This window comes from Cnephaeus nilssonii, assembly GCF_951640355.1.
Source record: "Cnephaeus nilssonii genome assembly, chromosome: 6".
NCBI classification, from domain to species: domain Eukaryota; kingdom Metazoa; phylum Chordata; class Mammalia; order Chiroptera; family Vespertilionidae; genus Cnephaeus; species Cnephaeus nilssonii.
The window spans coordinates 13,012,484-13,040,144 of record NC_137077.1 but is presented as its reverse complement, the minus strand read 5'-3'; the positions used below and the strand labels follow the sequence as shown (position 1 = coordinate 13,040,144).

Below are 27,661 nucleotides of genomic sequence, written 5' to 3'. Positions count from 1 at the left end.
GGCCTTCTGTCCTAATGTCCATTCCCTCAGGGTCTCAAGTGGCTGCAACAACTCTAGGCAAAAAGGCAGGTAAGGGATACCAGATGGCTTTCCAGCTACTCCTGAGGCTAGAGCTAATCTATGACGGTGTTGAAATTTGGGGGGTTGTGCAAACAAAGGTGCTAAGAGGCAGCACAACAGTGGGGACAGCACAGGTTTTGGAGTCAAACCAACCTGGGTTTAGATCCCAGCCCCGCCACGTTCTAGCTCTTTTGCCTTCACCAGATCAGTGAAGCTCTCTGAGTTTCCGTGTGCTCATCTGTAGAATGGAGTCATGTCTATCTCACACATCCTCCGTAGTAGGCTAACTCTACACACACATATATACGCATAACTGTCCTAATATTACTAGTAAACACCCAAACTCCTGCAGAAAAGTGCTGCCCAAGTGGAGGCTAGCAGTATGGGACAAAGGGGCAGAGGTGGACTGATGTCTTCAGGCCTGGTCTATGAGAGGATTCGCCGCAGGTTGTTAGTGTTTGCAAAGGCTAACACAGAGGGTCTGGGGAGAGGGCACCAACATGTTGGGGCCACGGGTCCCGAGGTGACCCGTAGCCCAATCTGAAGCCCGTTGCACAGACAGTGGCTCATGAGCCCTCTCTCCCTGCTCTTGCAGTGGTGGATTTCTGCAAACAGAACAACGGGGGCTGCGCGAAGGTCGCCAGGTGCTCCCAGAAGGGCACCAAGGTCTCCTGCAGCTGCCCGAAGGGCTACAAGGGGGACGGCCGCAGCTGCTCGGAGGTGGACCCGTGTGCGGACGGCCTCAACGGGGGGTGTCATGAGCATGCCACCTGCAGGATGACTGGCCCGGTGAGTCTGTCTTCCCAGGATCAGCTTCTGGGGCCTCCCTCGGCCTCTTCTCCCCTCTGCTTCCCGTTCGGCCTCTTCCTAAGCGTTCTGCCCACCTCCGTCTACTTCTTGTGAAGTCGGCGAGCCAAGGGCAAGGTGGCATCCTAAGCCAGAAAAGGACCTTCGTGGAAAAACTGGTGAACTCCACAGAAAGTCTATTGTTTAGTTCATAGTAATGGACCAGCGCTGATTTCTTAGCTTTGACACGTGTACTATGGTGACGTAAGATGGTAACATTCGGGGAGACTGGGTGGAGGGCAGATGGGACGAACTCTCTCTGCTATCTTTGCAACTTTCCTGTACATCTAAAATTATCCAAACTCAAAAGTTTACTAAAACAAAAAGAGTTGGTAAGAGGTGGTGGGAAAGTGCAGGTTTGGGCACTCCCTCGAGCCTTTTTATTTATTTATTAATTTTTTTAAACAACAGGCACCAACAGGCCACCTTCTCTTTCTTTCTCTCTCTCTCTCTCTCTCTCTCTCTCTCTCTCTCTCTCTCTCTCTCTCTCTTTAATATATTTTTATTGATTTCAGAGAGGAAGGGAGAGGGAGAGAGGGATAGAAATATCAATGATGAAAGAGAATCACTGATTGGCTGCCTCCTACACACCCCCTATTGAGGATCGAGCCCACAATCTGGGCATGTGACCTTGACCAGAATCGAACCTGGGACCCTTTGGTCCAAAGGCTGATGCTCTATCCACTGAACCAAACTGGGTAGGCCCTCAAGTCTTTTTAGAATGGAACCAGCACCTGGAGCCCTGTTTATCTGGTGGGAAGAGAAGATGGTGGGAGATAATGTCCACAGTGGTTATAACATGAACTCAGAGTCAGACAGCCTTTAAGTCTCAGCTCCTGGACTTACAGTATACGCTGTGTGGCCTGGGGCTGGCTACTTAACCTCTCTGAGCCTCTGTTTCCTCATTTGCAAAGTGGGCCTAATAATAATGCAGATCTCATAGGATTGTTGTGGGATCAAATGAGATCATTCACGGATTCAACAAATGGTCATCAAGCACCTACTATGTGCTGTTGCAGGTGCCAGGGATGTCACAACAAAGCGCTTGTATTCGAGCAGAGGGAGGGGCGATGCTCAGTGCAGAACTCACACACAAGACACTCTCGGAGAGCCCCAAGGGTCAGGAAGAACGTGACCCAGCCAGTGCGGCAGAGGCATGGGGAGCTGCCTTATTTAGGGGTCAGGGAGATGTAAAGGACAGCATTTCATCATGATCCTGAACAAACACTACGTGGCAGTTACTTCTTTCCCACTGGACAGGAGAGGCATATATTCTCGATCCTTCTGAACATTTCCTATGCTGGATGGTGGGCCACAGAGCGCTAGGGGGTGCTAGCCAGGGGGCTTTTTCACCTTTCCGTTCTCCCCACAGGGCAGGCACAAGTGTGAGTGTAAAAGTCATTACGTAGGAGACGGGGTGGACTGTGAGCCGGAGCAGCTGCCCATCGACCGCTGCCTGCAGGACAACGGACAGTGCCACGCCGATGCCCACTGTGCCGACCTCCACTTCCAGGGTCAGTGTGGCGAGGGGCTGCGGGCCCAAAGCACCTGGTCTTCAGGCGTGGGGGGAGGGGGGATCTGTGCAAGAGGAAAAGAAAAACAATTTAACTTTTAAAAAGTAAACATTTTAATTGCATTAAATTCTACAACTTGCCTGGCCGGTTTGGCTCTGAGGTTGGAGTGTCAGTTCCCTATCAAGAGCGCATTCCTCGGTTGCAGGTTCCATCCCCAGGTGTGCGCAGGAGGCAACCAGTTGATGTGTTTCTCTCCTGTTGATATCTCTCTCTCCCCCTCCCTCCTTCCTTCCCTTCTACTCTCTCTCTGGAAATCAATAGAAAAAAAAAATATCCTCTGGGGAGGATGTTTAAAAATTGGCAAGTTAATGAACCTTTTAAAATACAAAAAAAATCGGAGGCCAAACAGCCCGTGCATAGCCCTGAGTGGAGGGGCAAGTAACTCAGAATTGTACCCTGAGCCTTGAGAATGAGACGGGAGCTCAAAGGTGAATTTTCCTGATACTTGCTTTCCTCCAGTTGCTTAGCAATCCCTGCCACCCTTAATTGGAAAGGAGCATAGTTAAGGGTTTAAATAACGAAGAGGAAGTGGCTGCCAGGAGCAGAAGCAATGTCTTTGCAGTTGTGTGGATAGTAGCACATGATTGGCACAGGCTCGCCTACTTCCAAGGCTGATGTGGATGGCTTATAATAACCCCACAGGGATGGTAAAACTAAGTACAGAGGTGCAGCTGACAGGGCATCTTGAAACCTGATGGAGGAGAGCCATAAAGGGCCCACAAACGAGTTCTGAGCCAGGGCAAGGAGGGCTCGGTCTCAGAAGGTGAAACAGACGTCTCAGACGGGCTCGGCTTGCTTTAGTGAGGCAGTTCTTAGCATCTCAATAATAACTATCTATGGAAGACCTGTTATGTACTGTCCTAGTCCATTTGAGCTGCTACCATAGACGGGGTGGCTCATTAACAACAAGAAATTGATTCCTCCCAGTTCTAGAGGAGGAAGTCCAAGGTCAGGGTGCCAGCCAGCACAGTAGGTTCTAGTTAAGGACCCTCTTCCGGGCTGCAGACGGCCAACTTCTCCTTGTGTCCTCACAAGGCAGAAAGGACAATGGAGCTCTCTGTGGTCCTTCTCATTAAGGCTCCGCCCATTCATGCAGGCTCCACCCCCATGACCTACTTACCTCCCAAAGGCCCCACCTTCTAATAGCATCACAATGAGATTAAGATTTCAACGTAGGAATTTGAGGAGGACACAAACATTCAGTCCATAACATAAATTAAGCCCTAAGACCCCATTGGGGGTCTACTATGCGTCAGGCACCGTGAGGGGTGGTTTGTTGACATTACTGTCCATCCTACGACATCATTTGGGCATGCATGAGCTAGAGGGTACATATAAGCAGGGAAAGCACATAGGATAATGACATTGTCTACTTAGAAGGACATTCTAAGTGAGAAATTCAAAAATTTATAAAATTTTTTGGGGAAAAAATTTTAATTCATAAGACGAGGAAAAAAAAACTAATAAGACAGAAGATAGTAATTTATCGCATGCTGATGATCCAATTGAAACGAGAGAGAAGAATAGAAAAAAACTGAAACCAGAGACTCAAATAGATATCTGTCCACCCATGTTCACAGCAGCATTATTCACAACTAGTAGCCCATTTGCAGGAAGAATCCTGCAAGCCGCCACTGCGGTTGCATTGCAGCTGCTGTGCCTGCACCCACGGGCCGCTGCTGCCCGCCCCGCTCCCCCCGCCCAGGCTTTCCCTCTGGCAGCCACCTTGCTTTCCGCTTTTCCTTCCTCTTCCTTCTTTTTTTTTTTCCTTTCTCTTCCTTCTAAGTGGTCTTCAGTCTTCACTCCTCCCTCCCTCCACGTATGCAAATTAACCGCCATCTTGGTTGGGTAATCTGCATACTCACCCTGATTGGCCGGTGGGCGTGGTTTTGTCATAGCGAAGGTGCGGTCAATTTGCATATTGCTATTTTATTAGGTAGGATAGCCAAAAGGTAGAAACAACCCAAATGCCCATCCACAAATGAATGGGTAAACAAAATGTAGTCTATCCCTACAGCAGGGTTAGTATTCAGCTTTGAAAAGGAATGAAACTCTGATACGTGCTACAACATGATCACACCTTGAAAACATGCTACATGAAATAAGCCAGATACAAAAGGACAAATGGGTGATTCCACATACAGAGACTCAGTAGCTGGCCTTCTGCTTTGAACGTTCTCCTAAGTTCTTTGCAGGAAATACTGACCTGGGCGGTTCCTCTCTTTCCCTCTCTAGATGCCACCGTTGGGGTGTTCCATCTCCGCTCCCCACTGGGCCAGTATAAGCTGACCTTTGACAAGGCCAAAGAGGCCTGTGCCAATGAAGCTGCAACCATGGCGACGTACAACCAGCTCTCCTATGCTCAGAAGGTGGGTCCCCAGTTGGTGGGTACCATGCCGGCAGGGTCTGCTGGGGAGGAGCTACAGGCTCTTCTTAACATGGGGACACTTTGGCTGTTGCCTTCTTGGAGGGGAGTGCAGGAAGCTCCTGGAGCCATAATAACAATGTGTCACAGCCATTTGGGGTCTACTATGTGTCAGGCACTGTGAGGGGTGGTTCATTGACATTACTGTCCATCCTTACAACATGCCTGGGGGTACAGGTAGGGCAAGTGAGGTTCTGAAAGGTTAAATAATGTGTCCAGTGTCACCTAGCCAGGAAGTGGAAGATCCAGTGGTCAAATGTAGCCCTGACTCCAAAAGTCTGTTCTTGACCATGACATTCAACTGCCCCAGCAGAGGCACAGACTGGGAGTGCATACCTCACAGCTGGAGCCCAGGAAGACATCAATGACCACAAGCCTGGCATCTCCCTGAATCCACAAAGCAGTCCCATTTCTCTGGATTAGCTGGATTTCCCTGTGTCTGAAGGGGCTGAGAAGGAGGTGACTGAGGATGGCCTAGCTCTCAGCCACAGCCAGGTGGGAAGTGGAGCCCTGGCCTTAAAAACCAGAAGCCTGCACATTTGAAAAGGCCAGCACCTTGGAGTTACCTAGTGATTGCTCAGTGGGAGCAAAGGAGGTGACTGCCTACACGGAATAATATTAGAACTCTTCCTCCAACCTCCATCACTACCCATCTCTCTACCTTTCCTCAGACCTGACAAAGCCTTTGATGCCAGGACACAGCATCTTGGAGGGTCTGAATTTCTGCTGTCCTGCTTGCTGGTTGTGTGGCCTTGATCAAGCCATTGAAACCTCTGTCCTACTTGGCATGTTTGTATAAGGATTAAAGGTGAAATGGCACAGTGACTGGCATACAGTATGAACTCAGCTTTTAAAATTAAGAACTCTGGAGGAGGCTGCCTGGGTGTGCAGCTCAGCTCTGCTATTTGCTGGCTGTAGGACTTGGAGCAAGTCATTATTCCTTTTTGCCTCCATTTTCTCAGTTATGTGATAGGGAACTTTTTTTAAATATATTTTTTATTGATTTCAGAGAAGAAGGTAGAGGGCGAGAGATAGAAATATCAATGATGAGAGAGGATCATTGATCAGCTGCCTCCTGATCAACTGCATGCCCCACACAGAGATTCTGCTCATAACCTGGGCATGTGCCCTGACCGGAAATCAAACCATGACATCCTGATTCATAGGCCAATGCTCAAGCACTGAACCACACTGGCTGGGAAATATAGGGAAATTTTTAAAGTTCTTCTCTCAAAGATGTGAGGGTTAAAGGTGTTGATGCATGAAAAGCCCTTGCAACAGAACCTGGCCCAGAATAAGCTCTCATTGTGTGATGATGATGATGATGATGATGATGATGATGATGATGGTAATGGTGATGATGAAGATGATGATGGTGATGGTGATGGTGATGGTGGTGATAATGATGGTGATGATGAAGGTGATAACAGTGATGTTGAACATGGTAAGGATGATGATAGTTAGTGATGATGATGATGATGATGATGATGATGATAGTGATGATGGTGGTGATGATCAGTTAGAGTTCTGCCAATCCGTAAGCAGAAGAATTTTCACTAGGAGTAAATGGCTAAGAGCAAATCCTTTCTCAAGAGCAGAGAAAAGGAAAATGAGTGTGAAGGACTCAGGCGCCTACAAGAAAGAGAGGGCACCACTTTTGTCTATACAATGGGACAATCAACAAAAACTTAATGAGCATCTACTACGTTACAGGCAGAGGGGTACAACAGGCAAAATGAGCCATGACCCCTGACTCCCTAGAGTTTACAGTCTGATGGGGGAGATCAGGCATTAACCAAAGGACTCCACAACAAATATGAAGTTGCAGCTAACCCATAGCCACATCTGTGTCCCTACAGGCCAACTACCACATCTGTTCAGCAGGCTGGCTTGAGAGTGGGCGGGTTGCCTACCCCACAGCTTACGCCTCCCAGAACTGTGGCTCTGGTGTTGTTGGGATAGTGGACTATGGACCAAGAAACAACAAGAGTGAAATGTGGGATGTCTTCTGCTACCGGGTGAAAGGTAATCCTCCCAGCTGCACTTCTGATTCCAGGCCACACAGCTGGTGAGCCATCCTCAGCCTGGCCAGCCAATCTTCAAGGGTGAGGTTGGCAGCTGAGGTCCCTGCCATGTGCCCCTGCCTTCCAGATGTGAACTGCACCTGCAAGGTGGGCTACGTGGGAGATGGCTTCTCGTGCAGTGGAAATCTACTGCAGGTCCTGATGTCCTTCCCTTCACTCACAAACTTCCTGATGGTAGGTACCGTGTCTGCTCGTTTTCACTCAGGGAAGGAGGGGTTGCCTCAAAGCAGAAGGCAAAGGCTCACAGTCATGGTTAGGAGCATGGGCACTGGACCACATTGCCTGAATTTGAAGCTTGGGTTTGCCACTTGTTGCATCTCCTTAAAGTTACTTTCTTCTCTGGGCCTCAGTTTTCTCATCTGTAAAATGGAAATAATGAAAGCACCAACTTAAGGTCATTGTGATAATTAAATGTGTTCATATTTGTAAAGTACTTAGACCTGAGGCCATCACATGTGCATCTGGAGCCATCTTGAGAGTCTGATCTTCAGGGACAGGACGGGACATAGTGAACTAAGCCTGCCTGGTGATCACACAGTGAGCCAAACCATCCACATGGTGTCAACTTGTATTTTGCACTGCACTTAAAGTCATTTGAATCGTCCACACATTATGTCCAATGAAGAGAAAGCCCCCATTGGAGAAGGGTTTGAAGTTGACTGATCAAAAGTCTGAGCTAATAATAATAACAACAATACCAAGAAAGCTAATATTTCCTGAGAATTTACTCTGCACTGAGCCCTTTCACTAATTGTGCAGAATGTAAGCTCTGTAAGGGGAAGGATTTTCTCTGCCTTGTGACTTGCGTGGAGCAGGTGCTCAATAAGTCATTGTTAGAAGGAATAAATCTTCACACAACTTTATGAGCTCACTTCTGCTATTATTCCCACTTTGTAGACAAAGAAACTGAGGCTGAGCAAGGTCATGGACACAGCCAAGGAGAGTAGACTATGCATAAATATGGGGCTTTCAGAATCAGAGCAGAAGTTAATCTAAGCCCCCCTAAATGGTGAATCTTTGTCCACAGACCAACGGTATCTATCTAACTGATCTAAAAATCAGGGTTACCATAAGTACTCTAAGATAATCGCCCAATCCAACATTTCTGTTCTCTGGGAGCTTGGCTCGTGACCACATTTCAGAGAAAAGACAGTGTCAAAATAAAACCCACTGGCTATGTGCCCTACAGCAAACTAATTTATCTGGGCAGTAGTATTCGCGTCTGCACAGTGGCTAAGTTGAACTGGGTAGTGTGATTGCTCATAATTTGTTCAGTGAGTGTTTATTGAGCACTTACTATGTGCTTGAGCTATATTAGTGAAGAAAACACACAAACATAATAAACAAACAGAGTAAACAAGTAAATCCTATTGACTGCTAGAAGGTATATGGGGGCGGGGCAGTGAGTAGAGCAGGGAGGTGGGGTGGAGAGGGGAACCACAGGGTTTCCATTTTGCATAGAGAGATGAGGAAGGTGACATTTGAGACATGCAGATTTGGGGAAGACCATTCCATGAAGAAGGAACTGCCAGGCACAGGATGAAAGCTGGAGTATGCCAGGCAGGTTGGAGCAGCAGGAAAGCCAGTGTGGCTGGGGCAGAGTGAGCTAGAGGAAGCTGGGTATGGGGTCTGAGGAGCCACAGTGTCCAGGTTTGGCCTTCATGGGTCATTGTAAGGACTTCGACTTTTCCTCTGAGTGAAGTGGAGGCCCTTGCAGGGTTTTGACCACAGAAGACTCAAGATTTGACTTAATGTTTCCGAGGACTGTGCCGTCTGCCACGTTGAGAATGGTCACTGGTATGGCTGTGATTTAGGACCACAGCATTCACTGAAGAAAAGGAAAGTGCTCCTGAAACTCTAACAAGCTGAAGGCAGATGAGCAAGCGGCAGCCTGAGTTGGGCTCACAACGGGAATATTCCCAGATGGCGATGTGGTCCTCTCCTTCTGATCACTCCCTTCTCCTCCCCAGGAAGTGCTGGCCTACTCCAACAGCTCGGCCAGAGGCCGGGCATTCCTGAACCGCCTGACTGACCTGGCGATCCGTGGCACCCTCTTCGTGCCACAGAACAGCGGGCTGGGGGGAAATGAGGTGAGTCAGGTCCCTGGTGTCTGTGCTGTAGACCTAATTCTTCTAGACAGTATCAGTTCTCCATCCACATGAAAGAGTCAGGCACAGATGACCCCAAAACTCAGTAGCTACGCATTTATTCAGCTCTCACATCTACAGATCAGCTGGCAGTCCTGGTCTTGGCCAGGCCTGCTCATGTGTCTGAGATGGGCTGGCTGGTGGAGGATCTAGGTGGGCAGTCTGCGGCTCAGCTGCTCAGGGCTCTCACCCTCCAGCTAGCTAGCCCGGGCATGCTTTCCTGGAGACAGCAGGACATGGTGAGAGCAAGTCTGGTCCTGCTAGCACTTTGCAAGCCCCAGTCTGATCACATTGCTAACATGCCACTGGCCCAATTAAATCACACAGCTGAGCCCAAAGTCGGAGTGGGAGGCCCTCACATTTACATGACAAAGAGCAAGGATACAGGGAGGGGTGAAGAACCAGGACCACTTATGCAACCAATTCACCACACTAAACGTCACCACCCCATGACACACAGAGGGACTGGCCATGTTCACTCAGCCCTCCCACAGTTGGCTGTCCTGCAGGCTCTGACAGCCCCAGGCCCTTCCCACCCCCAGGGCTGAGTGGGGCAACACCTCTGCCCACTCAAGACCCACTATTCCCAGGATGCCATTGGGAAGCTCCACTTAGACTATAAAGATGGCTCTCACTGCCACATCCTCGCTAGAGGGCAACCTCTGGCAGAGCCCAGATAATCAAAGCCTGTGAAAAACGACTTTTCCTGATCACCACATGAGGCAGAAAAGCCAAGGCCATGGGAAGTGATATTTTTTTCTGTGTCATTATCATTAAAAAGAAAAAATATTGCTTGGCCTTTAAATACCATTCTTGCATTTCTCCTTTCTCTCAGACTCTGTCTGGGCGGGACATCGAGCACCACTTTGCCAATGTCAGCATGCTTTTTTACAATGACCTTGTCAACGGTACCCTCCTGCGGACGAGGCTGGGAAGCCAGCTGCTCATCACCTCCAGCCAGGACCAGCGCCAACCGGTATGCAAAGTCTTCTGGGCTTATTAGAAGAACTGGAGATAATACATGCAAAGCTCCTAGCATACAGTATGTGCTTAATAGATGGCAACTATTCTAATGTGAAAGTATACCCTAAATCTGCAGTGAGGGGATGGTATTAGCTGCACACCATAGCACACCACACTGACTGGTCAGCCACCCCTACCCCTTGGGAAATAAGCCATTGGTGACTACCGGCCTCAGAAGCAGGTAATGAGGAACTATAAATGAAACCACTTTAAATGCTGTCTGATCACCACCTTCGTTTCTGTCGGATTGTCAGCCTACCCCCGGCGTTAAAGTCAAATGAGAGCCTTAAAGTCAAATGAGAGCCTACTATGACAACTACTTCTGCCACTTGCTAGCTGTAGGAACTTAGACAAGTCATCCAACTTCGCTGTGTCCCAATCTCCTCATATGAAAAATGGAGATGATGGGATGTGTTGGTGATGGTGGGTGATGGTGATGGTGATATTATTTTGTCAGTGGCGATCATGGTGATGGTGCTGAGGTGAGGGTATTGATGTTTGATGATAATGGTGGTAGTGATGATATTAATGGTAATGGTGATGGCTATGATGATGATGATGATGATGATGATGATGGTGGTGGTGATGGTGGTAATGATGACCAGGATACCCATGATGTCAAATCATAGGCTTTTGTGGGGATTCAGTGATTCAAGGCTTGTGATGTGTGAGAATAGTGCCTGACATGTAGCAAATGTGAAATAAGTATGATTTTTAATTTTTACCTAATAAAAGATTTCTATTCTCGAAGATCAGTAGTTTAGACCAGTGCTTCTCACATTTTAACTGGCATTTAAACTACTGGCCGGTTTATTAAAATGCAGGGTGTAATCCAACAGGTGGAGTGTGGGCCTCAGCCTCTGCATTTCCAGTGAACTCTAGGGTGATTGCTCACACCACAAGCCAAGGGATCACACTCTGATCAGCAAGGGATAAGATCACTTAAACATTACTTCTCCACAGTGTGGTGTGATGCTCAGAGCAATGGATCCCTGGAGACCAGAGGCATGAGGTTTGCCACTTACTAGCTGGGTGATCTTGGACAAACCATTTTCCTCCTGCACCCTCACCTGTCAGACAAGTGGGCTGGACAGATGACCCCTCAGGTTCTCTGCAGCTCTTGATCAAGTTATTTGCACAAGGGCAGCTAATTGTTCTGGGCTGGCCAGGTGGTGAGCGGAGTCCTGTGCTGCCTATTGATGAAGATACGCCTGAAACCTAGGCTTCCAGATCTCGGGCAAAATGAACAACTTCCTTCCATAGAAGGGCCACCATGTGAGGAGAACCAGTCAGGTGACCATCGATCTCCATCAACCCTCTTCTCATTTCCCTAGGAGACCAGGTTTGTCGATGGAAGAGCCATTCTGCAGTGGGACATCTTTGCCTCCAATGGGATCATTCATGTCATTTCCAGGCCTTTAAAAGCACCTCCTGCCCCAGTGGTGAGTACCCAGGGTTCCCGGAGAAGGGCCAGAAGAAGCCCAATGTCCACTCTCCAAGAGGCAAAGTGTTGTTGGAAGCCCACACATCCGCCTCCCCTGGAGACTGGAGGAGTCTCCCCCAATCATGGCAGCTGTCCTCAGGGATGCCTGGCCCTCATTTATCCCACCCCCACTCCTGTGCATTAGAAACACACCTGTCACCATTAATATCTGTTGAATGAAAGGGACAGGATGGGCCAATGGAGAAACTACTGGGAGGAGAGTGAGAAATACTAAGCCCCTCCACTTCATAGCTGTGTGACCTTGGACAAGTCCCAGAACACCTCTGAACCCCATTTTTCTTACCTGCAAAATGGGGGTTATAACGCCTTTCTCCCTGGGTTCTTGGGAGGACTATGAGTGAATGTAACATAATGAGGCTAGCCCCTGTCACCTAGTACATATTGTGTAACAGTCTGGTGGTTGGTGTTAATATCCTAACTTTGTTCAAAAGTGTGAGTGAGGGTGAGCACAGCTGGATGCTAGGAAGTTCCATAGCACAGCAGTTAAATGCATGAGCTCCAAATCCCAGCTCTACTGTTATCAGTGGAAGTGGAGTCCTTGGGGCCTCGAGGAAAAGAATTCCTGAGGCCCCTCTGGGAGGATAGGGTTTCATGGAAAGCTTTATTGATGATGTCAAATTAAGGGGGTTCCCCTCCAGGGTCCCATCTATGTCCATCTCATTATGGAAAGAAGTCCAGTCTTGTCTTCAGCAGGTCCATAGTGTCTGCTCCATATTAAAGTACAGTCCAATCCAGCATCTTGCTATGGAGTCGGCACGGCCATGGACCATGCTGTGGACCATGGCTGCTACAGCCATGTGGCAATGGAGAGAGAATAGGCAAGCTTGGGTCACTGAGCCAGAGAAAACAAGAGGCAGGGAACTCTTTTGGGATTTTAACCAGGAGTTTCTACAAACTAACCAATTAACTTTCCGTGATTTTGTGCACTTCTGATGGGGTCCACCCCCTAGCCAATTCATTGTTCCCCAGGCTAGACTGACAGGCAAGCACCTCCCCGCCCCCCCCCCCAACTTCTGCACATGTGCCTATCTCCCCTTTTCCCCTGCAACAATCCAGTACTGGATGGGGGAAGGGAGAGGGTTAAGTCCCCTTGGAGGAACAATGCTTTGTGAAGCTATAGCTTCCTGGTGAAGTATCCCAGGTGACCATGCTTACTATGTCTGACTTTCCTTTGCTTTCTTTCTTTTATTAATAAACTAGTGCCCGGTGCACGAAATTCATGCATGGGGGGTTGTCCCTCAGCCCGGCCTGCACCCTCTCCAATCTGGGACCCCTCAGGGGATGTCCAACTGCCTCTTTAGGCCCTATCCAGCCTTCTCTCCCAACTGCCCCCGCCCCCCTGCTGGCCTGCTTGCCCCCAACTGCCCCCCCCTGCTGGCCTGCTCTCCCCCAACTGGTCCCCCCTGCCAGCCTGATCACCCCCAACTGCCCTCCCCTCCTGGCCTGATCACCCCTACTGCCTCTGCCTCGGCCCCGCCACCATGGCTTTGTCCGAAAGGACATCTGGAAAGTCTCCTGGAAGGTCTCCCGGTCTAATTAGCATATTACCCTTTTATTAGTATAGACTAGCTAATTACAAAGATAACACTACAGTTTGTTGGCTGTATGATATTAGGGGCAAGTGCTTAACCTCTCTGTGCCTCAGTTCCCCCTAGTAAAAATGGAAACAAGGCCCTAGCTGGCTTGGCTCAGTGAATAGAGTGTCGGCCCTCGAACTGAAGGGTCCCAGGTTTTATTCTGATCAAGGGCACGTACCTCAGTTGCAGGTTCGATCCCCAGCTCTGGTCAGGGCACGTATGGGAGGCAAACAATCGATGTGTCTCTCTCACATGGATGTTTCTCTCTTTATCTCTCCCCCTCTCTTCCACTCTCTCTAAAAATCAATGGAAAGAATATCCTCAGGTCCTAACCAGTTTGGCTCATGGATAGAGCACTGGCCTGCGGACTGAAGGATCCCAGGTTTGATTCTGGTCAAGGGCATGTACCTTGGTTGTGGGCACATCCCCAGTGGGGGGTGTACAGGAGGCAGCTGATCAATGTTTCTCTCTCATTGATGTTTCTAACTCTCTATCTCTCTCCCTTCCTCTCTGTAAAAAATCAATGAAATATATTTTTTAAAAAAAAGAATATCCTCAGGTGAGGAGTAACAAAAAAAATAAATAAAAATGTTATTTAAAAAATGGAAACAAGAATGATTATCCCTGTTTCTCTGGGCTACTATATGTATAAATGGGTTATCTCACGTAAAGGACTTAGAACAGACTCTGGCAGCAGTAAGGGCAGATACGTGTTAACCATTTTATCACTAATTCTATTCCAACGTGCTCCAAGACGCCCAGGCCAGCAGGAAGGGGGTGGGCTCCAGAACACGCCTCTTTTGGGAAGACACCAGATTTCATACCGACCCCTCCCCTTTCTGTGTGCAGACTGCAGCCCACACTGGCTTGGGAACAGGGATATTCTTCACCGTCACCCTGGTCCTCGGTGCCATCGCTTTGGCTGCATATTCTTACTTCCGACTAAACCGGAGAACAATTGGCTTCCAGCATTTCGAGGTAAGAATGAGAAAAATGGGAACACGGGGCTGGGGGTCCTCTCTGCAGCCCAGCCCCTGGCTCTGGGCTCCTTCAGCTCACTGGCTGCTTCCCAGACAGAGCTCACCAGCAGGTGGGTGCTGGGCACACACTTCCCGCCGCCAGGCTGGGGTGTCTGCCCCTAAGAGCAGCAGCAGCAGGAGCTCCCAGCCCCTCTTCCTGGCTGAGACCGGGTTTGGTGAGCGGGTGATGGGCCGCCAATAGCACAGACACTTCGAGCTTCTAGCCAGGGGTCTGGCGTGGGAGCAAATTCACCAGGGCCCAGGAGGCGCGCTCCCCTTGGAGGGTTCACGAGACAGGCACCCGCCAGGCTTGGCTTGGGCTTCAAGGCTTAGTCTGAGGCGGGAGACAGGGCTGGTGACCGCGTGGTGGGGCCTCTTACTGCAGCCAGTGAAACACATTTCACCCTATTTTTTAAAAAATATATTTTTTAGTCCAGCCGGTGTAGCTCAGTGGTTGAGCATCAACCCATTAACCGGAAGGTCATGGTTCAATTCCCGGTCAGGGCACATGCCCAGGTTGTGGGCTCTACCCCAGTGTGGGGCGTACAGGAGGCAGCCGATCAATGATTCTCTCTCATTGTTGATGTTTCTATCTCTCTCTTCCTCTCCCTTCCCCTCTGAAATCAATAAAAATGTATTTAAATATATATATGACCAGGAATCAGACTGTGATCTCCTGGTTCATGAGTCGACACTCAACCACTGAGCCACGTTTCACCCTATTTTAACTTGTCAGTGGATCTTGGCTGACCTTGGGGTGACCCTGGGGACTGGGTTCAGCAGCATCCCAGCAGCAAAGCACCCTCCCTTCTGAGTTTCCTACCCCTCCAGGCCTGTCCTCCCCTCCCCCATTGCCTCCTCCAGATATGCCCAGTGAAGCCTACGGCGTCCCCAGGCAGTTCACTTCCTTCTAGCAGATCACCTGCCTCTGTATGAGCTCCGGGAGCAAAGTTCCAAAACATCATATTTAGCACAAGTGTACACGCTGTGAGGATCCTTTTAAATTCAGTTCAAGGGCAGACAATACCACTCCAGGGTGATGGAGATCAGGACATAAGTTATGCTGGGGGGATTTCGTACTAGGGGTGTGGGGGGCGAGAGGCCTGAGAGCACTTTCTGGGGGGATGGAAATGCCCTATATGCTGATTTGGGGGTGGTCCCACCTGGATGGGCATATTAAGAAGTCTGTGAGCTGAACACCTAGGATTGGTGCGTGTTACCGTGTGTGCCCCAGATGTCTATGAAAACACCGTTAACAAGGAAAAGGTCCGCAGGCAGAGGTGGGGGCGGGGCTTGCTTTACCTGCCAGCTGGGAGGCGGCGCTCCGGCCTGGGACATCTGCCTCTCAGCCCCGGGACTGGTCTTTCCGAGCAGTGTGAAGAGGATTTCGATGTCACAGCTCTTGGCAAGCAGCTGCCTGAGAATATCTCGAACCCCATGTATGACAGCGCTACCTCGGCTCCCCCAGAACCTTCCTACGATCCCTTCATGGTGAGTTGGCCTGATTTCTCTAGGAACAGGTTCCACTTGGGGGCGGGGGGATGATGTCTTTCAGCAAGTCTCAGGGGAACGCTTCCCACCGAGAAAAGCTAGCCTCCACAGCGCATCTGGGGCAGCCGGCCTAAAAGCCGGCCTCGGGGGCGGAGGGGAGCCATGTGGTGGTCAGTGTCCTGGGGTGCCTCTGGGTGGATTGCAGAAGCCCTGACAGTTAGAAGTAAGGGAGGACCAGAGTTGGCCCACACCAGCCTCACCATCCGGTGACAAGGGGAAGAAATAGGCTAGTTCTGCACAAACATTTCTGAGGTTGCTGATGCAAAATATGACATAAAGCCTTTAAGGCAGCGGTCGCCAACCTTTCGGACCTCACGGACCACCAGTGGTCTGCGGACCACCAATTGGCGACCCCTGCTTTAAAGCCTTTAAAAGGTATGTGTGTATGTTGTTGTCCGAGATTGTTCTGCCTGCTGTCAGAGCTGCTTCTGGCTTGTGGGGCTTCCTTCCTTCGAGGAGGTCCTTTGTATTTAGGGGAGCTTGCTCTGCTCTGGGTTTCCATTTGTTTCTAGAGTTGGCGATCCTTGACCTCACTGGGGCCTCCACTAACCTCTGCCCACGGGGACCCCATGGCAGGGACCCCACGCACACTGAAGGTGGAAGGTACATCCTCCCTGTATTACCAGGTCTGGATTGAGAAACTGGGATAACACTTAATTCCTCCTTTATCTATATATATAAAAGCCTAAGCGACCGTCAGTCATTCAACCATTCAACCATTCAACTGGTAGCTATGACACGCACTGACCATCAGGGGGAAGACGCTCAATGCACAGGCATGGAAACACGGAACAGACTGATGAATCTCAGAAGGAAGGGAGAAGGGGGAAGGGTGGGAAGAGATTAACCATAGATCTTATATGCATACTAGAGGCCCGGTGCACGGATTCGTGCACCGGTGGGGTCCCTCAGCATGGCCTGCAGGGATTGTGCCAAATCCATGCACCAGGCCTCTGACATCCCCCGAGGGGTCCCGGATTGCGAGAGGGCGCAGGCCAGGCCGAGGGACCCCACCAGTGCATGAATCCGGGCACCATGCCTCTAGTATAAAGAAAAACTGCCAGCTGTCTGCTGAATGAATGGCCTTTTGTATCTCAGCAGTCTGAGCTGATGGCCTTACTCAGGCCCAGGGAAATACTTGAATCTTGGCTTGTGTGGGTCTAGAACCCTCCTGCAATCATAACCAAAGCCAGCTGCCGTCATTGTTTCTTGCGTGGACATATGCTGTCCCTTCTCCCAAGACTATATATATTATGATGGTTGTTGAATTTTTGTAAATTGCACTGAAACATTACAAAAATATTTTATTGTACCATTTGAAGCTTGTACAGTGCAACAGATGTTCTTCTTCTGCAGTGAACCCAATGTAAATGCCATGTGGTTCTGAGTGCCTGTGGTAGCAGATGGACTGTAGTTGCAATAGATTAAAAAATATCCTGAGGGAGAATCATTGATCAGCTGCCTCCTGCACACCCGCTTCTGGGGATTGTGTCAGCACCTCGGGCATGTGCCCTGACTAGGAATGGAACCGTGACCTCCTGGTCCATAGGCGGACACCCAACCACTGAGCCACACTGACCAGGCCTTATTTTGTTTTTTTCATCAAACCCATGTAAGGGTTTCTAGTCCAAACTGCAAGGGTAACAGCTAGATTGCATTTATTAACATTTTATTTCTGCAAACATTATGTTGAAATCAACCTCATTTAAAAAGCAGAGGGGGAAAGTAATCAATCCTGTTCATCGTGCTCCATGCCTTCTCAGCTGGAGGGCTCACTCAGCACTGTACCTGAGATGCACCTGAGGCAGGTGAGAGCATCCTAGAGACAGGATTCAGCTAAACCGTCTCATCAGGTCAGGGGGCCAAACCGTTCCAGTACCAGGAATCCTAAGCCAAGGGTGCCATCCCAAATGTGACGTGCTGGAATCTCATGCCTTTTATATTGGGAGGGGAGAAGGTGACCTATTGAATACCTGTAGCCAACCCAGACATCTTGAACATATCCATTATGCTAATTAACAATTTGAGTGCTGATCGGGGCTAGAGACAGCGATAAGCTTGGGGTGGCTGCCTCTTGAGTATGGCTTCTGATTGACTCTCTCAGATGATATCTTTTTGTTGTTGTTATTAATCCTCACCCGAGGATATTTTTTCCATTGATTTTTAGATAAAGTGGAAGGAAAGAGTAGAGATTGAGAGAGACACATCGATTGGTTGCCTCCCTCATATGCCCTGACCAGGTTCTGAATTGAGCCTACAACTGAGGTGTGTGCCCTTGACCAGAATGGAACCTTTGGCCCTTCAGCCTGCAGGCTGATGCTCTAACCACTGAGATAAACTGGCCAGGGCTCAGACGATGAATTTTCCATCTAAAAGGAGTTTTATGGTCATCATACGAATAGCCACCATCTGTGGGGTGCTTATACCTTCCTTCACATGGCGGCTGATTTAATCCTCACACCCTGTTAGGACTCTTTATAGACGAGGAAACTACCGCAGAGCTTAAATGATTTGTCCAGGGCACACAAGCTTCAAACAGCAGCGACTATCCCCAGAATGGGGCCCTAACTACCACACATCCTGCCTCCCAGCATGAGACAGGAGACGGCCACGTGCAGGAATGTTCCCACCACGTGTGCCCACGGGGAACGTGGGGAAGAATCGTAGTTCAGGCTGCAGGGGAGGAAACAGTTTTCAGCAACCCTCTCAGGTTCCCCGTCTGGTCTGACAAATAAACCCACCAAGGCGAGTTCACAAGAGAGAAAAGCATATACATGGTATTGAATGTTCACATGTCAATGGGAGGCTTCACGGGAGAATGAAGACTGAAGAAGTGACCAGCACAGGAAGCTCTTATACCCTTTAGACAAAGAAACGATACACTTGTGAAGAATTGTCGAGACAGAGGTCTGGGCTGGGGAGTAAACGGTGAAGAAGTAAGTGGGGCGACAAGGTCAGTTTAACCGGTTCGTACAGGTTTCCTGGCCCCAAATTCCTCATCTCTGCTGATGAGTGTCTTCCTTCCTCCTGATACACGGAGGGCCCTTCACCTGGGGGTTTTATGACCTGTTTCAGGGGAGATGGGAAGGGAGAGGAGGGCAGAGTGACCTTCCTGCTTCTGCCGGTTTTTTTGTGGGATTTTTTATTCCTTCAGCTTAAGATATGTAATATGCCAACGTGTCATATTTCGGGGTAGTGTGTCCTGAGCCCCATCTACACCTCAGACCAGTGGCCAAAAGAAACGCTCAATCTGGAGAGGTTCGATAAGCGGCAGGTGCTGGGCTCTCTCCACGCGCTCACAGACCTCTTCTTTTCCAGGACTCTGAGGACCAGCTGCTGGAGGGCAGTGACCCCCTGGGGGCGCTGTGAGGGCCGGACCCGCTGCAGCCAGCGAGCCCCACAGCCACCTGGGCCCCCAGCCTCCTCACAACGGCTTCAAACTGTGAATCCTCGGCCCCAGTTGCCTCTGGGGAACATAAGGTCCTTGAACAATTGGAAGTATGTCTGAAGCACGCAAGTCGTACCTCATCTCCTTGGTTCATCTGGGGGATTCTTTTGTTTCTGTGGGTGAGGAATGATGTGAACTCCACCCATCAACTCAGGGGACTTCCCCCACCTCTGACCTTTGGCTGTCCTTCCTGTGTGTCACCTTTAGTACTTAGATGGCACTTCCTACATCCTACCCAACTCGACAGTAACTGTGACCTCCTCTTATTTTCCTACTAGATTGTAAGCTCCCACAGGCAGGGACTTCGCCTCATTCGTCGTGTATCTGAGCACTTAGCACAGTGTCTGGAACATGAAAGGGGCTCAATAAATGTTTATGGGACAGAAATAAAGTCAGTGGAACAATCTAGTGTTCTGAGAACCAAAAATACTGTTCGCCACAGAATGGGTCAAGCTTTGAAGGTAAAATCCACTTATTAGACCTAACTAGGGTCTTTTCAGTAGCCAACATCTGCCTAGAATTACTTCTTAATTCTGTTTTGTTTGTGTGTATTTATTAAGAAGACATGATAACCACAATGAGACATCACTTCCCAATCAGTAGGATGGCTATAACCCAACAGGCTGATAATAGCAAGTGCTGGCAAGGATGTGGAGAGATAAGAACCCTCATACATTCCTGCTGGGATTGCAAAATGGTGCAGCCACAGTGGACAAGTTTGGCAAAAAGTTAAACACTGAGTTGCCATAAGAACCAGAAACTTCAGGTATATACCCAAGAGAGATGAAAACGTGTCCACACAAAAACATACATGTGCATGTTCAAAGAACATTATTCATAACTAGAGGCCCGATGCACGAAGATTCATGCAAGAATAGGCCTTCCTTCCTCTGGCTGCCGGCGCTGGTTTCCCGCTGGCACTGGTTTCCCTCCGGCACCAGCTTCCCTCAGGCACCCAAGACCCGGGCCTTCGCTCTGGCTGCCACCTTCCGCCTTCGCTCTGGCCCTGCCGCCCTCCTGTAGCTCCCTCCACCCCCTGCCCCCCTCATAGCAGGCGTCCCACCCTGCCCTGGCTGCTCAGAGGCCCGGAGTGGCCAGGGTGGGGCAGAACACCTGCGTCGTCACTATGGTGACGACGAAGCATCCCGGCCCGGCCACCACCATCTTTGTTGCATCAATTTGCATATTCCCTCCTTATTGGCTGTGGGCACCGCCATCTTTGTCGTGGAGTGATGGTCAATTTCCATATTCCGTCTTTATTAGATAGGATAGCCCCAAAATGGAAGCAACCCAAATGCCCATCAAACTGTGGTATCTCCATATAATGACATGTCATTCCACCCTACAAGGGGCCTAAGCATTGAAGCAGGCAACAGCATGGATGGACCTTGGACACATGCTGAGTGAAAGAAGGCAGACACGAAGGGCCACATATTGTAAAATGCCACGTGTATGAAATTTCCAGAAGAGGCACATTCAGAAGCTGGAAGTACTTGGTGGTTCCGGGCCTAGGGAAGGGGAGGATGGAACTAACTGCTGAGAGGTGTGGGGCTCCTTTCTCCGTGGTGGGACGTTCTGGAATTTTAGTGCAGATGTGCAGGTGGACCGTGCAAGGCAGAAGGTCCACCACACCAGGTCCCTGCCCTCTCAAGGCCACAAGTGCCCCCTCTACTGTGACAACCAGACACCCTCCAACCCACCCACCACCCATTTCCAAATCGCCCCCGGTTAGTACTGGCTGAGTGTTTGAACCTCTGCGCGGACAGAGCAATGAAAGGCTGGGTCGCGATCTCAGGCTTTCCTCTCTGTTGCCCTCACAGCCCACATAACTTTGCCCCACATCTTTGGGGTTTTGCTGAGCCAAGTCCAAGGTTCCGGAAGCTTTTCACTTCTCCAGGAAAGGGAAGAAGTCCAGTTTCAGGCACAGAACAGCTTACCATCTCCTCTAGGAGGACACGCCACGGTGGGAGGAAATCGCTCCCCAGAAAGAACATGGATCCACCAATCCCACCATCACAGGTACCTACAGGCACTGACCAAAAAGAAACACAGCTATCGGTGGGAAAGGGAATGAGATCAAGGTCCCGGCACAATGAGGGATCAAGGATTTCAAGGTGTTTAAATACAGACACACACGTGTTCACACTCATGCTTAAACAGTTAAAAAAAAAAAAAAGCTCATTTATAACAGCTAAGATTTGGAAACAACCTAAGTGCTCATCAGCAGAGGAGTGGATTAAAAAACGGTGGTACAGCTACACAATTGAATACTATGCCGCTATAAAAAAGAAGGAACTTTTACCATTTGCAATAGCATGGATGGAACTGGAAAGCATCATGCTAAGTGAAATAAACCAGTTGGAGAAAGATAAATATCACATGATCTCACTCATATGTGGGATATAATGATCAACATAATTTGATGAACAAAAATAGATCCAGAGACAAATGGCAGGGGAGTTGGGGGTGGGGGTGGGGGTGGGGGTGGGAGGTGCAACCAAAGGACTTGTATGCATGCATATTAGCATAACCAATGGACACAGACACTGGGGCGGTGGGGGCTTGCCCGGGGTGGGAATGGCTGGGGGGGGGGGGGAGGAGGGTGTCAATCGGGGAAAAAGGAGACAAATGTAAAACTTTAGACAATAATAAAAAAAAAAACTCTTCAACATAAATTTATCTAAAACCCAGTAGTGATTTGACTTCGTAGCGCTCACTCCTAATTCAGGATTATTCAGTGTTTTCTTCTCTTAAAACACTGCTTCCAATCTCCAGCTTTCATAGTAATTTGATGGCAGACAAACCCGTGGACCACCATCTTCTCCCTGTTCTCAGGGAGGGAACTGTCTGTGGGAGGAAAGGAATTCCAGGTGGGTTTGGCTGCTGCCCACCTACGGCTAAGTTCACACCAGTTTCCCAGCTTCAATACACAGTCTACAAGCTCTGAAAACAAGCACGCGTGCTTTGCTGGGCGTGATGGGACGTGGGTGGTGAGAAATGAACCCTACATCTCTCACCCTCCCCTCTCACAGGGATATTCTGATTGGTTATATGAGAATTTGTTACGGCTTTGCCACTAACTTATGCACACAAAAAAACGATGACTTGCAATAAACTGGATGATACAATTCTTTTTATTTGGCAATAAATTCCGTATCTGGTAACATAAGATCAACATTCAGAATAAATAGCAAATTCACATTCAGAATAAATAGTAGGTGAACCTAGTTTGCATTTACTGTGCCTGCGATCGTACAGGCACAATTAGTCATTCTACTACATGATTAGAAAACAGTTTCCGACGTCAGATTCAGGCCACGGTGCGGGGAAAGAGCAGAGGGCTGCTGTGGGCGGGCTCCCCGGGAAGCAGTCGCGCTGAGACGGAGGTTCACGTGCAGGGAGTTTACAGGGTGTGCTCTGGGGTCCACCCTGGGGAGGGAAGGGAGGTGAAGGGGAGGGAAGGGAGGTGAAGGAAGGGAGTTGCTCAGAGGAGGGGTGTGACCTCACCCATCCGAGACAGGGCTTCTCAGCAGGGCCCACAGCTGCTGAAGGGTGACGTGGGAAGCCATGCCATCCCCCAAGATGAGCACAGTCACAAACCACTACAATAAGAGGTATATTCAACTAGTGCTAGTGCCCGAGCCCGGCAGCTGTTACACACCACGATGCCGTGCTGGGAACACAGTATGTCACCAGTGGCCACAGGAGTGCATATGCCCCGAGCCAGCTCCGAGGGGACAGGGCGCACTTTCCTGCTGCCTGTGCCACTATCAGGCTGTTTGCACGCTTTCTTAGTTACAGGAGGGCTTGCGAACTACGGCCCGAGGGCCAACGGCAGCCTGCAGCTGATTTTATAAACCACGTTGTAATAGGGCAGAGCTGCGTCCATGCCTAGAGTAGTGGCAACAGAAAATGGCCCGCGAAGCTGAAAATCTGTTTGGTGACCCCGCATTAAAGAATCTTCACTCCCTTTCCTTCCCTTAACCCACTAGGGTGTTGGAGGTTAGCTGGCCTTGGAGCTAGGCTCCCAAATGCTAAGGAAAATAAAAGAGGAAAGAAGGAAATTGGTAAGGAAATTGATAAGAGGGCAAAACACACGCTCCCCAGGAGTTGAACAGGGCAGTCAGGGCACGCTGCCTCTGGCCACATTCAGTCTCAGAGCATTCTAGATGAGGGCCCCCCAGTGGGTCTTTGGCAGCCAATGAGCACTGGGCAGCGTGGAACTCAATGAGATAGTGAGCACGCTCTCGACTGCGTCAAGGGCCTTCGGGGAGGAAGAGAGAGGAAAAGCCATTTAGTTCATCCAAAGCTAAATTAGTAGGAGGAAAGATTCCTTTCCATTTCTCCTCCACAATAATGAAGAGGGCCGATGCAGTCAAAGCAACTAGTAATTTAATCTGAGCCGGCCCCAGTCAGTAACAGGTGGTTTATGTTACAAGGCACTAATGGCCTCAGCAGGAAATGAAGCTGAAGAGCATATGGGGGGGGGGGGGGGGAGAGAGAGAGAGAGAGAGAGAGAGAGAGAGAGAGAGAGAGAGAGAGAGAGAGAGAGAGAGAGACTATGTTAGGAGGAAAGTGGGAGCTCTGAGCCAAACTCCTAAAATACTTTAAAAACAAAAGCTAGGTTTCCTTATAGAAGCAATTCTGGAAAAGCAACAGTGCAGGTCCCCTCCAAGGCGACCTGCTGCGGGTCCCATGCGCCCCGCGTCCAGCTGGCATGGACTGCCCCTGGATGAATTTTTGTGCACCTCATTCTTAGAAAATCAGTCTAACCCATGCTACACGTGAGAATATTTTTTAAACGTGCAAACTAATTTTATTCTGTTGGCTTTCCAAATGGCTACTTTTGAAGGGTGGAAAACAGACCCACTTCCCTTGGACCAACAGGTGAGCCCCGGAGAACAAAAGGGAAAGAACAGAATGCCCCGTGCAGTGTGCCCAGGCCCGGCTGAGTCATGACGACGACGGAGCGCAGACCGGGAGGCTGCCCTACCCCTGCTGCTGGCCCGGGAACGCACGGGTCTGCCAGGCACACGCACGGGTCTGCTCAGATGCCAGGCCTCTGGCACGTGGCAGATCTCAGCACAGCCATGTCTGATGGCCCACAGACCGAAACCTTAATTGGTAATAAATTGTGAAATTCATAATTCATACCCAGCAAATGTGTTTCTCCCCTGAGGCTTGGCTCACCCAGCCTAGACATCCACGAAAGCAGGATTTAAAACAAGTCTACTTCATTCTGGAGTAAACAAACACCCTGTGACTGGCACCACGAGACAGCCAATGAACACCTGATTAGACAGACACTAAGAGATTTTTAAAAACAGTAGTAACTACTTCCTCACTCAGCTCCCCGAAGTGAAGCCGAAAGCACCAGCGTGTCCTTGGAGGCCCCAACACAAGCAGCTCCGGGCCTCCACCTGCACCCCCTAAATGCCAGTCAATTCTGATGCTTAAAGCACCTGGGAGCTAACAAACAGTAAACAAAAGGCCTACCCACCCCCACAAAGAAACGGACCACTGTGTTTATAATAAAATTTAGCCGGAAAAAGGGGCCTAGCTGATGGCGCCTCCTGGGTCTAAGGGGTCACCGTCACTATCATCCTATCTAATAAAAGAGCAATATGCAAATTGACCATCACTCCAACACAAGATGGCCACCACAAGATGGCCAGCAGGGGAGGGCAGTTGGGAGGGACCAGGCCTGCAGGGGAGGGCAGTTAGGGGCAAACAGGCTGGCAGGGGAGCAGTTAGGCATCAATCAGGCTGGCAGGGGAGTGGTTAGGGGGTGATCAGGCTGGCAGGCAGAAGCTATTAGGGGCAATCAGGAAGGCAGGCAGGCGAGCAGTTGGGATTCAGCAGTCCTGGATTGTGAGAGGGATGTCCAACTGCCCATTTACGCCCGATCCTACCGGGATCGGGCCTAAACGCGCAGTTGGACATCCCTCGAGGAGTCCCAGATTGGAGAGGGTGCAGGCTGGGCTGAGGGACACACACACACCGCCCCCATGCACGAATTTCGTGCACCAGGCCTCTAGTAGTTAAATACAAGGAAATGCCACAGTAAAATCCCACCCTAACAAGCAGCATTGCAAAGCACGCTCTAGAACTCTTGTGCTCCCTGCATTCTGGCAGGCAGCTGTGGCATGCCAAGCTAGCCTTTGGTCAATAGCTGGGTCTGCTATTCACTGCCATAAAAACGCTGTTAGCAAGCACTCTCCGCAAGCCCCTCCCTGCACCTGCCATGCATCAGGTTTAAAACGTATGTTCCATGCGTTGTCCTTACAAAGACATGAGAAAATCTGTTACCTAAGTCATTTCTAACCCCTTTTCTCTTAGTTTCAATGCCCTTTATGCTTCCCCACCTTAAATACAGACACCTAAAGAAAAATCCCCAAGTCCTACAATAGTGCACGCATGCACGCACACACGCAGCAGGAAAGGAAGAAAGCTAAGGGGAGCAGAGGGTGGGAGCCAGCCAGGCGGTGAGGCCACCACCCCCTCCTCCCCGATAATCCAGGGGGAGGCAGCACGTCTATTGCCTCCAGAAAGGGATGTTTCTGATAAAGCCTACATTTTAACAACACAACCCAGGGAGGGGACCGGCATTTCACTGCAAGGACTTTTTTTTTCTGTTTCGTTTTTCTGTCCTCCAATGAGTACCTCAAACCAACACTCGGGTGGCATTTTCAGGGGACCCACCCCAAGCGTTGGCTCTGAGCGCTTGTTGCTCACAGCCTTATCCCAGTCTGTTCTGCCAGCTGGACATGTGACCAGGCGCCCTTCTCGCCTTCTCCGGGGAAAGGAGTGAGCCCCCCATCACCTGTGGCGCCTATCCTTCCCCAGGATGGGGGAGGCACAGGAAGCGGAGACAGGGGACAAGCCAGGGCGAAGGACTTGCACCTTCCCTTGTTCTCTTTTCTTCCAACGGATGCACCGGAACACCAAAGCCCTGGGACCCAAGGGCTGGGGGATCCCGCTGTTTGGGGATCATCTCTGCGACTTATGCTGCTGCAGAGCCCACTACACCATCTGCTTTCTGGGAGCAGTGTCGCTGCACACCACGGCGCCCTTCATTCCCGATGCACCCTGGGAATGCTCCCTGTTTTCCAGGGAAGAGGCCGGGAGTTTCTCCTGCTGGAATACGGAGATGGCATCAGGAAGTCCCCCCTGGCCCAGGAAAACCGACACCAGTGACAGCACCTCGGTCAACGAGAGGACTGATCACCGTTTCCCGTGAAGCCTGCCACTCAGCCCGAGGGGAGAAGGAAGGCGGGACGGGGACGCGCTGGCTTCCGTCTCCACCACCCGGGGTGTATCCTCCGGAAGGTCCGAAATCAATATCAAGAGGCAATTCTGTGTCTTTTCCAAAAGCAACACTCGTATCCACGCAAGGCCAGCCCCTTGGTGTCCCCCGGGGCTGGGCCGGGGCCGTGTCTGGCCTTGTCCCCGGGAGGGCACGGTCACTTGGCCTGGGCCGCCTGCAGGAGGGGCAGCCTGCAGGTGGGGGGCCCGGCCGACCAGGCGGGAAGCTCGTGCTGCAGCGGAGTCCTCCTGGGGTAGAACGTGTGGCTGACGTCGTAGTTCAGCAGGCAGCTCAGGGACGCCATATAGATGTCAGCAAACCGCGACAGGCGCCTCAGGAAGTAGGTGGGGTTCTGGTCTGTGCGGAACAAGCTTCCGAAGTGGGCGTTGAAGAAACCTTTGTTCATTTCTCTGAAGAAGCAAGAAGAGAGGGGTGCGGCAGACAATGATTCAGAAGAGTTTCAAGGTACTGAAACCAAAATCACCGTTCCATAGGACTCACTTGGGAGGAAAACCGTCTGTCCACCTGTCCATCCAAATGACGACCACACCTCCCCCTGGGGCCCCCGAGAGCACGGTTTGAGGCTGCAGGGTTCCTGTGTCTGCCCCTCTACACCTACACACCACACTCGCAGACAGAGGAGAAAAGCAGGAACTGCTTCTAAAGCTACACAGAGAGACGTGGAATGTTCCAGTCTCCAAAACTCCCTCATCTATAGAATGGGATCAAGACCCCCCCCCACTTTTTACAAGGTTACAGCAAAAACTGGGTCAGGTAAGAAAAACAGCCCTAGCCGGTTTGGCTCAGTGGGTAGAGCGTTGGCCTGCGGACCGAAGGGTCCCGGGTTCAATTCCAGTCAAGGGCACACACCTTGGTTGCAGGCTTCTCCCTGGCCCGGGCCCTGGTCGGGGCTCGTGCAGGAGGCAACCAATCCATGTGTTTCTCTCACATCAATGTTTCTGTCTTTCCCTCTCTCTTCCACTCTCCCTAAAAAAATCAATGGAAAAATGTCCTCAGGTGAGGATTAACCCTTTGCACTCGCTTGCTTTTTTCTCGATTCCTTTATTCTACTCGGGATTTAATTTTTTAAATACCCC

The 27,661-nt window shown here is 50.2% G+C and overlaps 2 protein-coding genes across 4 annotated transcripts in view; one reads left to right on the top strand and one right to left on the bottom strand.

The window, feature by feature from the left end:
* STAB2 (stabilin 2) overlaps positions 1–19,510 on the top strand; it is a 128,357-nt gene extending 108,847 nt beyond the window's left edge. For 2 of the 3 annotated variants that reach the window (XM_079775418.1, XM_079775417.1), the window contains 11 exons: positions 656–849; positions 2,279–2,420; positions 4,716–4,849; positions 6,765–6,930; positions 7,057–7,163; positions 8,960–9,079; positions 9,972–10,112; positions 11,494–11,601; positions 14,090–14,218; positions 15,634–15,750; positions 19,129–19,510. In XM_079775418.1, the coding sequence (XP_079631544.1) occupies positions 656–849; positions 2,279–2,420; positions 4,716–4,849; positions 6,765–6,930; positions 7,057–7,163; positions 8,960–9,079; positions 9,972–10,112; positions 11,494–11,601; positions 14,090–14,218; positions 15,634–15,750; positions 19,129–19,179 (1,409 nt within the window). In that variant the 3' untranslated portion in view covers positions 19,180–19,510. Of the gene's footprint in view, positions 1–655; positions 850–2,278; positions 2,421–4,715; positions 4,850–6,764; positions 6,931–7,056; positions 7,164–8,959; positions 9,080–9,971; positions 10,113–11,493; positions 11,602–14,089; positions 14,219–15,633; positions 15,751–19,128 lie in introns of those variants that run through there. The other variant, XR_013813717.1, reaches the window with a different exon arrangement.
* A 2,903-nt stretch (positions 19,511–22,413) lies between these two features.
* NT5DC3 (5'-nucleotidase domain containing 3) overlaps positions 22,414–27,661 on the bottom strand; it is a 46,241-nt gene continuing 40,993 nt past the window's right edge. Inside the window, exon 14 of the mRNA XM_079775308.1 lies at positions 22,414–26,974. Within this exon, the coding sequence (XP_079631434.1) occupies positions 26,722–26,974 (253 nt within the window). The 3' untranslated portion in view covers positions 22,414–26,721. The remainder of the gene's footprint in view (positions 26,975–27,661) is intronic.